Source organism: Plasmodium gonderi (genome assembly GCF_002157705.1).
Source record: "Plasmodium gonderi DNA, contig: Pgo-contig_167, whole genome shotgun sequence".
Lineage (NCBI taxonomy): Eukaryota > Apicomplexa > Aconoidasida > Haemosporida > Plasmodiidae > Plasmodium > Plasmodium gonderi.
Window position 1 is genome coordinate 1 of NW_021629087.1, and position 11,969 is coordinate 11,969.

Consider the following 11,969-nt stretch of genomic DNA (forward strand, 5'->3'; position numbering starts at 1 on the left):
AAAAAAATATAAAAATCTCAAATTACATAAAAAGAGCATATGGAAATTATGTTACTCAATAAAAGTAAATACATATATATCAATAACATGAATATAAAATTTATTACATATAATGCTGAGTATTATTTTATATTTAGATGATAAGATACAATAAAAAAAATAATTAATAAAAAAAATATATTATACAAATAAAAGCATATTAAAGATAATATGACGTATGAAATCACAAATATAATATATATAATAATATAAAAGAAATAATAATGAAGCAATACATATTAAAAAAAAAAATATATAACAAATATAGTGGTGAAAAAACAATAAAAAATTTATATATATAAACAAAAAATTATAAATAAAAAATAAAATATTATATAAAAATATTGCAACAAAAATACAAATAAAAATTAATATAATTCACATACATTGCAGTATTATAATAATAATACACATAAATATAAAATTAAATAATAATACAATTCTAATTATATATAAAATAAAATGATTAAATATTATTAAAAATATGACACAAAAAATTAAATCCCTGGAAATATTGTACACAAAATATACCGAATAGTAAAAAAATAAATATAACCTAAAAAAAAACCCAGAATCGTAAACGCAGAATCCTAAACAATATACACTATACACAAAATCATATACGCTAAAATTATCAAACCTAAAATCATAAACATGGAAGCATATACTCAAAACTAAAATTTAAATCCTAAAAACCAAAAAATAAATACTAAACACTAAATAATATAAACTAAAACTAAACCTTGAACCCTAAACCCCAAACCCTGAACACTATACACTAAACTTCAAAAGCCTGTATAATGTAACTTAAATCATAAAACGTGAAAAATAAAATATGAATAATAGACCCTGAAATATAAAACCTGAACCCTAAGCCCTAAACCCTGAATCCTAAATCATGAATTAAAAATTTAATAGCATATTAAAATATAATATATATGGATAATAAGTGTTTTATATATATTTTGTAATTTGAACATTCAAATACTATATATATATGATTTAATGCTCATATGAATATATAATTATAAAATATAATTATTCAATATTAAAAATATATTTATAAATCTATAGCGTTTAATTAAATTACAAAGATAATATATAATATAAATATTATATATAACAATAATATGTGATATGAATAATATAAAAAAATAGCATATATTCATAATTGTAATAAGTATTAATTATCAAAGTAATGAAAACAACATAATATACGGAGGCTAAAGAAGTAATAAATTCATATAATATTTACAGTGTACAGAATTAACTCTGTACATACAAAACAAGAATATCTGTACAGAAAAATATATGTCCCAAACCTACAACCTGGAAAGAAATCATGTAAAAATTGCATTTTTCATTAATGTAAAGTAATTTTTTTTAATATTACTTAATGGAGTATAATAAAATCAGATATTCGTCATTAGTAAAAATGGAAAGTAATATCTTAAATATACAATTAGTCTGTACATTGTAGTAAGCATATATTTTTTCTTATTTTGAATATATTATATGCAAATATTCATACAATATATTTATGTACCCATATAAAATATCAATTATTACTATTTTATATATATGAACAAGATTATTCGGTCATTTAAATTACTCAATTTAATACATATATCCTTTTGTGAAATCAGGATTCTTAATTATCCTAAATTAAAGAAAATTATTCAGTAATATAACCTATATAATACTTTTTTCTATCTTCATAAAAATGACTAGAGTTACCTAAGCTATTATAAAATAATCCATCGATTTCTTCATTTGGATTATTTGTGAGCTTTTTTATCATTCTAAAATAATCTCGTGCAATACATCCTAAAGATGTAAACTAGAATATGGAATATTAATATGAAATATATGTAATATATTAATTTATTATTTGTATTAATTTAATTTATGTATAATAGTAACCTCTTTATATATTATATATATATTAATGTTATTTTTATTTACTCTACATAGCAATCCTAATGTCAAAGAAGTCAATAAAACTCCAAGAATCACTTTAACAAATATATTGAGGGCACTAGAACTTTTATTTGTAAACTCTACTTCATCAGAACTAATCGTTACTCTTAATGGATCTCTATAATTGTTTTTCACTTCTAGAGATGCTTCATATGTTTTATCTCTTAAACCTTTTTGATCATTTAAACCTGATTGTACACTTAAATCTGGTTCTTCAAATAATCCTACAATACCTGATGTTTCTTCGCTACCTTTTTGTCCACAATCAAATGTATTAAAGAGTAGTAGTTCATTGTGTGTTTTAAATGTATCATGAAATAACTTACATTCATTTTTATATGGAGATTTACAAGAATCCTTGTATCTATAATATAGATTGAGTTTTTTTTTAAGATATGCACATATATTATCCCAATTATCGTCACTATTATAATAAAAATTATTAATATGATTCCGGTCAACATAGTACTCATAAAGTTCTTTTATCTCTTTCCAATCATCGTACTTTGCAATATTATCATTAAAAGGACAGTAGTAAGGAAATTTTAAAAAATCAACAGAAAAAACTTTTTGCAATATTTTCAGGAATATGGAGTAAATAGAATTAACGTGTATATCTAAGCTTGTAAATTTATTGTCTAATTTTTCATATAACCAGAAATTTAAAAGATTGCAATGATATAATTTATAATTATCTTCATTATACAAGTTGTAATTATGTTTTAAATAATTTATAAGTAATGAGCAAAATGCCTTAACATTCTCATTTTTAATTGGGGAAAGAGACCTATCGTCACAAAAGTTAGATATTCTTTGTGCAGCCCTAATGCCTGCATTAAATCTTTGATAATATTTAGCTGAAGGAAAATCACTTTCGCTAAAAGTCTTAAATTAAAAAAAAAATGTAGGATAAACATGTAATTATGCTTTTGTGAATAAGTTGAATTTTTATTATATCTCTTAATATGTATAATAATTAATTATTTATTAACATGTTATAATTAATAAATATAAATTTGATGTGTCATTACTTCCATCGATTCAGAAACCATTTTTACATTTGTATGTACATATAATCCAAAATATTATAAAAAGAATAAATACATTTAAAACATATACAAATGAAACATTTATTCCCTAATATGTTAAATCATATAAAAGAAAAAAGTTCTGTAAAATTATAAGAATATTAATACAAAACAATAGAATTAATATGCTGTAGGATATATATGATAATTCATATTGAAAGAAATAATATTATTATAATATATATAGAAATGATCATTTCATGATTTAGGGTTCAAGAATTATGTTTCATGGATTTGATTTGTTGGTTTGCTATATAGAGTTTAAGGGTTTATGATTTTATATACACCCCTAAGCTTTTATATATTTTTTTTTAGGATTTTTTTTATATTATTAAGATTATTTTTTTACAAATTGGTGTTTGAATTATAATATCTGTTCTATATATTGGGATTACATAAATAATATATATATATTTTATTAAATTTTTATTATAATGATATGTATACCTACATGTATTCTGAAAGTACATAAATTATTATATATCTTATATTATTTATGTAAATTATAAGGAGAAAAAACTTAATAATGATTTATTTCATATTGTATAGAAAATACCCTTTCCTATTTTGATATCACTTTGTATTAGTTTTTTTAATGTTGGAAAACTTTGATTGATATAAGATATGTTAACATTGTATTATAGTACAAATACGTTATTGTATATATAGAAATTTAGTTTTACATTATTTTACACTATTTATATGTATCATTTAATAATTTTTTATATTATTAATTCTTATATTTCTTTCGTCATTAAACAATTAATATTCTATAACATACTTGATTTTTTAATTTTTTATTTTATTTATTCATAAAATTTACATTATTTTGCATATAAGCATATTTATAAAAATGAATTACTATGTTATTTATCCTATCGCAATTTTTATGTATTATACAATTGATATATATTTTTACTATAATAGCATGATTTAGGTTATGATTTAATAATTCATCTATTATATTATTTAATAACATTTTTAGGATTTAGTAGGGAATAAATTATTCCTTTAAATATGCAACATTTATAAATGTTAAATGAGTATTACACTGCGTTATTAGAATATACATATATTTTATATTCATCAGGTGTACATTTTATTAATTCAATTTGTGCTGTAATTTTTAAATCATCTAGGAAACCCATTATTGCTATATAAATAGTAATTATTACATTTTAAATTAAGAAGTAGAAGTAAAAAACTTTAATATTTATCTTCTTTCTTATTTATACACTGAATCATATACCATAAATATATTATTTTTCATAAACATTTGTGCTTATATATAATATTGAAAAAATAAAATTATATTTGTATTCACAACCGAGCGATATGAATAAATATATATATATATTAAAAAATATATAAAAAAAGGTTATGGATAACATATCCCTCAATAAAAATGAGCTGTATATTCATAATTTTCTATAATATATTACTTATTTGATTCAATGTTATAGTTTTATTTAAAGGATTATATGAAATGATAAAGGAAAAAGCAGTACTTAATAAACAAACAATACCATAGGAATTCTGTATGTAACAGATATTGTTGGACGTGAATTACATTTATACTTGAAAATTAGGCTATAATGTCAATTATAATAAAATAGTCTTTTTGGAACAATAAATGTGTGAATAATATGTATTCAAATATAAAATAAAAATAAATATATACAAATATATATATTATTCAATGATATTAAGATATATATACATTTAAAATTACATAACATTTTTATATCATTTACATTCCTGGTCCACATTTTATTTGATGTATATAAATGAAAATTATAATATTAACATGATTCGATGAATTAATATAATATAACTGTAAATCTTGATACTAGAAACATCCAAAGCATTATAAAAAAGTAGAAACTGTAGAATAGTAATAATTAAAAAGAATAATAAAATAAACAGTAAAATTTATATTCTAATCATAAAATATAAACCGAGAAAACTTACCACTAAAATTCTGATCCTTAAATCCTTTATATATAAAAAAAAAATATATAGACTTTTCTTAATTGTTAATGCATTTTATAATTTGTATATATATTACTAAATTAGATGTACAGTATAATGTCCTTACTGGTAGATTATACTGCATTTACGTAAAGAAAAATAGAAAATGGAAAAAACTCTATACAAGTTGTTATATATTAAAAAAGATCAAACAAAACATATATATCTTCTGTTTATATTTATTATTTAGATTTTTAATTAATGACATGTTTAAGACTATTTTATTATTTATATTGAATTGTTAAATAACTAAACTGACATATTAATATTGTTTCTAATATTATATCCCACAAGAAAAATATAATTACTATGAAATTTGCTATAATATTATTCTATACAATGAAGAATATGTTTATTTCATATCATATTAAAACAAAATTTCCTCTTTAGAACATATAAATGACGATGAAATTAAGCAGAATGAGATGATATATTATGTTTTCCCTTTTTTGCAATGCTCTGCGTTACGTCAGTTTGTATTAATAAATCCATTCTTCATTCACATTATTATATATATTTCGCTTTCTATATATTCCGCTATACAAACATGGAACATTTCTCCTAAACTAATTCAAATTAAAACAAATAGTGCTGTACCATTTATAAAATTTTAAGATATATTTTTTTTTTTTCTCAGAATAATTTAGAATAATAGTTTTGTATTATTTATCTGTATTATGTGATAATTAACATTATATAAAAAGAAAGAAAAATAAAAAAAGAAGTAATGATCCAGGAATTACAACTCACCATAGTAAGGAAAATATTATTTTTTTTTTATATGCATCTAATATTTGATATTCAGCAATACCAACCATAAGAGCTGCATTTTTGAATTATATATATACTTATAATTATCTAATATTTTACAAAAATACTCATAACTACGGGATCACATTCATCCTTATATCCCTTATATAATATAACAAATTTATTTGGGCATTCACATGTTTCATCTTCAGAACCATCAGAATTTATTTCATTAATAATAGTATTCATACCATATAGTTCTTTCATTTTTCTCAAAATATCTTGAGTTATATTAATATTTTTGTAACCTTCGCATATTCCGTCTACTTCATCATTATTTAGATTGATCAATGCATCACAAAGCTTTTTTGCAATGATATTATTATTAGGTTTTTCCTTAAGGTAGGCATGATATAAGGAATAAAGAAAGTATACAATGATTCCATCTATAAAATTGTTATAAGTATATTTCTTTGTTTGCATACTATAAGAATATGAAAAAATATTTTTGAATATGCTACTAAATCGGACTGCATTTCTTAATATACACTAGTGACTTTTATACAGTATAACATGAAACCCCTTTCATATTCATCATTAATAGATTTTTTATTTTCATCATACAAAGGAAATAAATATATATAGTTATACTAATAAAGGAACAATAATAATTATATTAATAAAAATAATATTATAATCAGTAACATATTAAAATATTTATGGTAAATATAATATTAAAATATTTTTATTTTTATTTTTATTGTAAATATATAAGTATAAAACACACTTTTTCATAATTATATGGTTATATTACATTAAAAATGAAATAAATGACATAATATAATTTATGAACAAATTTATATTAAACTTTTACAATGTAGACATAGAATATGAGGAGGGCAACTTTTATATTATTCATAATTCCCAAATTAATTTTTAAACATGAATAATATAATTATACATCAAATTTTATACAAAATAAATAGAAGAAGTGATCATTTATTTAACATAAAGTATTTTTTTAATTATTATGTGGAAACAAAATAACATTATATATGTTATTTAGAATTGAATATTAAAATATGTTTACTGTTGATAAAATATATTAATAATTATTCTAAATTGTATAAAAATTAAATAAATTCAGTAACATTAAAAATGATAAAAATATGTATATATTCAATACTAATTCCTCTTATTAGTTTTAACATATAAATAATTAACCCTCTTTTATATTTTAAATTCTTTAATATATTTCCTTTATCCGTGTGAAATTATAAATTATATAATACTAGAATAAATAGGATTCATGATTCAATCATTAGTAAACTCATTAATGAGACTTTAATATACATAAGTAATAATTACAATGAATTATCATAGAATGTTTTATATTTTAATATGTTTATATAAAATTCCAATGGTTATAAGTAATACATAATAAGCGTAGAAGGTAAAACCCAATATAATCTTTAATTTCATATATACTTATTTCTATATTTATGATATATATTATTTATGAATTTATTTAATTACAAAATTGTATTTATGAATATATATCAATGCATATTTTCGTATATCTATCACATATATATAGTTATTATCTAATATATCATTATAAGAGTACATATTACACCATTTGTACTTTTTTAGTATATTCTTTTAAATAATATATACTTTTTAATATTTAACTATATATTCCGTAATTCATATACACATAATTGTGTAGAATAAACATATTTTTTTTTAAATGGGATGATTGAGGAATATATTATTTTTCTTAACATTAAATATGCAATTATCTTATTTTTTGTATGATGATTTATTTGAATATTAATATGAATTAAACATATTAGATATTAAATATAATATATTTTACAATATTTATCCCACAATTTGAATAAAAAATAAGAAGGAATAAAAACTTATTCTTAGTAACATGTTTGTAAAATGTATTTTCCAGTATTTTAATAGTTGTTATTTTGCATTAATTGTCAATATAAAATTATTCCCTTTTGCTATAATTGTATGTGTGCTAATTATATTGTATAAAAAATTGTAATAATTTATATAAATTTCTTTTTATTTTTTTTAAAATTATAATATATATATAATATTATATAATTAATGATTTTTTATTAAATGGCATTAATTAAAATTATTAAATCATTATACGAAAAATTATCTTATGATTAATTTTTTAGGTACATACAATATAAGAAATATATATTTACTATACATATTGTATATGTTAAAAATATATAATGTTACAAGGAATCAAATATATTATACATTTCTATATTATTTCAGAATATTTAATTCTATTATAAAAATTTCGCTCTATGTTTTAAAAAAAATAAAAATATTTTATTATAATTTAGAAATAAAATATACAGTGAATATTATATTTTTGCTAATTATACTTATATATTAAAGTAAAATACTGATATATAAAAGTATAACTTGATGAGGAGAATGCTGCGCAAACCTCTAAATTATTTACTTTAGAAAACATCCGAAAATTTCATATTACATATAATGTAAGGGCATAATTATTTTATTTATTCATTATTATGTTTTAAGTAATTTGAGATGGATTATCATGTAAAATGTTGATTTATATATATCTATTGAATTTCATCATATTACCTAATTATACATTACATATAATAATATATATAATATCCGTATATTACATTACATTTTCTACTAATTATATATTAGGTTAATTATTCCTACGTCATTGTGATAAAAGTATCGTTTTTTCTTATATAATATGAATTTTCAAAAATATTGTATAATATAAAAAATATAGGAAAAGTTCCTCTTCAAAGCTATGCAACACATTTTATCTTTTAATTTTTTTTTCTAATTTTTATAATCTTCAAAAATTTTAAATTAATGATTTCCGAAAATAATTGCAATATTAAAAGTGATTTATTTGTGCAATCTATTGATATTATGAGGTAAATAATAATGAATATATAATTATATACTTTTATCAAAAATGTTATATTGTAAGCTGAATACAATAGGAGATCAGCTCCAAAGAACATATACATAGACGATATTTTTATATATCATTTGAATTGAAGACATAAATTACGGTATAATGTTGAGAGTATGTATATTTAATAAGTGATTTATATGTAATCTTATTTAGGATTAACATGATTATTTGAATAATGTATTATTCATCTTATTTCATTTATTTATTATGTAGATATATAATTTATTTTTAAAGATATTATAATATGTAATGTATGACTGTGCGCATTTGTCTGAATCGTAACATTTCATATATGTGATTTCACATATATCAACTTTAATGTTATATTTAAAAAGGTCTTCTTTGATATATTATTTTAGAGCAATATGACATTTAATTCCAATAAATATTTCAGTTCAGTGATATAATTTGAATTATTTTTAGCTACAAAAACTGATAATTGTATAATTAATAAATTTTTTTAAATGCTGGATAAGAAAAAAAAATATAAATGTTGTATTTATTTATATTAATTTTGAAAAATATATGCAATAATATGCCTAATTTTATATTGAATGCAATAAATGATATTACTGACACAGAAAAAAAAATTCATAGAAATATTATTAGGAAACATATATAAGTATCTTATGAAAAGCCCAATGATTCATTGTAATAACATTTATATTTATGTAGCTTAAGTTTATTACGTAATCATAATTCTAAGAATATTTCTTTTGAACTTCATATATTTAGTATAATAATAATTTTTTACTCATAATCTCTATGTGATTCATGAAATTCTATTACAATTAATTAATTATATTTAAACAATAAATATAATACTCTTAATCATCTATAATTTAATTGGTTAGTTTATTCATATACATGCATATGAGAAAAAAATATATATTTATACTTTTATTTTATTATAATAATTGAGACAATAGTAACACAACAAAACATATTGACTAATAATAATTTCAGAAAAAAAAAAAATTCTTGAATATATAATATGATACAGAATCACTATATATACATCAGATATCCTAAAATTTTGTAGTTATATTTAAACACATAAAAAATTATAATATACTAGCATATGAATATAAAATATGTACATATATAATTTTATATTATATATATAAATGTAATATAACTAAATTCTTCATATATAATGAAAATACTATTTTCATATTTCAATGGAATCAGAGATATATAAATATTGCGATGGATTTATTCTTAAAATAATTCGAATAATATATTTATGTATAATTGTTACTTTTTTCATTTTAGTATACTGTGTATATTTGTTCAAGTACTAATATATACTTAGAATTTCTTTGATTATATTTACTCTTATAATATTTTTCTAAATATATTTTGTTCTTCTTAAATTTACTCTTAAGTCCTTCTCATAATACTATCTTACTGAAACAAATATTTTAATTATAGTATTATAATATCAAATGCATAATATTCAGATCTACATTCATTAAAAATTATTGTTTGACATATACGGTACCATGATCCTATTATTCGTTGAATCTAATAAAAAATCCTCATAATTTCCATATATATTAGGTTTTTTAAAGTTTTTCTTTATTAAGAACTTTAATATACTTTTATTATATAAAAAGGTTTTTATTCTGTTTGACTAATTATAAAAAATGTATTAAAATAAAATATATATGTATAAATATATGTAATCCTCGTATTTTTATTTTAAGTATTTTTTAGAAGGCATACTTATTTATGTAAAATAATTTTAGCATTACATTATATACAAGGTAAAATATAAAAATAGTTGATATTAACATAGTAATACAAACAGACAAAATGTATTTTATTGGTGAATGAAAAAAAGAAGAATTTTTTAACGATAATTCACTAGAAAAAACAGTTGATACTTTGATTGTTCCACTTGTTATTTCTGATGAAAATATTGACTCAGGTATATTTGGTTTCCAATTGCAACAATAATCATCATCACAACCATCAGCACTCGTTGAATGTAATTCCTGGAATAATTTTTTAATAAGATTATTCCATAATTGCATATAATTGTTTGTTAAAGAATTATTTCTGTATTGTATTTCTTTTTTTTTTATCCATAAATTTAAACAAGTACAATTATTATTATCATAATGTCTTATATCTAATATTTTATTATACAAAAATAAATAAAATTTTTTAATATCATTATTATTTGGTATATTATAAACTGTATGCAATTGGCAAGTATTATTGCAATCATAATCCTCTAGCTTACTATCCAATTTTTTGAATAATTCATTATCACCTTGAAAAACATTATCATTACAATTATCCTAATATATAAATAAAAAATGAAGGAATTCAATAATAACATAAATATGCATTAATATCACTAATTAATTTATTATATGTATACAATTAATTTCAATTTTTAATTTATTAAAGACGTAGGACTCATTATCTTTATATTTATTATGCTTGTTTATGTATATAATAATATATTCTTATCATTTATTCTAGCTTACGCATTCTTTAATTAAGTCCAGTATAATATCCTCTGACATCATTATATATTCTATAATTATTAGTGTTATTTAAATAGTTAGTAAAATATTTTATAAAATTTATAAGCATAATAATTATTGATACAAAATGATATATACATACATTAAAATAATACAGAGAACATTGTATATAAACAGGTATATATGTTTAGGCGAACTACTTGTATTAATTATGAATTATAATTTTTTATAATTATGCTATTAGTATATAATGATATATATATTTATATAATTTAAATACTTAGTAAAATTAAAAACCCTTTTGGTTATATATTGTATTTAAGGAATAATGAAATAATTTAATGTATGCATTGTTCAGAATTTCATGTTTAGCATTGAAGATTAAAACTATGACATTAAAATTTTTCCTGTTTTTCTTTAAATTCCGGGTTTACTATTTAAATATAGTTATTAGTTCTTTTTATATCTAAAATTATTGAAGGTTTAAGAATTTGTTATATTGTTATACTTTCATTAATATTTATATACACGTAAAACAATATTATGAAGCTATTTTTACAATACATGATA

At 19.0% G+C, this 11,969-nt stretch overlaps 3 protein-coding genes across 3 annotated transcripts; all 3 read right to left on the reverse strand.

The window, feature by feature from the left end:
• Nucleotides 1-1,714: 1,714 nt before the first annotated feature.
• On the reverse strand, nt 1,715-3,071 carry PGO_001595 (variable surface protein; the record flags this gene model as incomplete). The annotated part of the gene is made up of 3 exons (XM_028690975.1): nt 1,715-1,879; nt 2,005-2,904; nt 3,051-3,071. 3 exons carry the CDS (start codon nt 3,069-3,071, stop codon nt 1,715-1,717), a joined length of 1,086 nt encoding a protein of 361 aa, XP_028546776.1.
• Nucleotides 3,072-5,617: 2,546 nt separating this feature from the next.
• PGO_001600 (variable surface protein) lies at nt 5,618-6,807 on the reverse strand (the record flags this gene model as incomplete). The annotated part of the gene is made up of 3 exons (XM_028690976.1): nt 5,618-5,704; nt 6,009-6,437; nt 6,763-6,807. 3 exons carry the CDS (start codon nt 6,805-6,807, stop codon nt 5,618-5,620), a joined length of 561 nt encoding a protein of 186 aa, XP_028546777.1.
• A 3,565-nt stretch (nt 6,808-10,372) lies between these two features.
• On the reverse strand, nt 10,373-11,438 carry PGO_001605 (variable surface protein; the record flags this gene model as incomplete). Its single annotated transcript, XM_028690977.1, has 3 exons — nt 10,373-10,534; nt 10,656-11,207; nt 11,400-11,438. 3 exons carry the CDS (start codon nt 11,436-11,438, stop codon nt 10,373-10,375), a joined length of 753 nt encoding a protein of 250 aa, XP_028546778.1.
• Nucleotides 11,439-11,969: the final 531 nt, after the last annotated feature.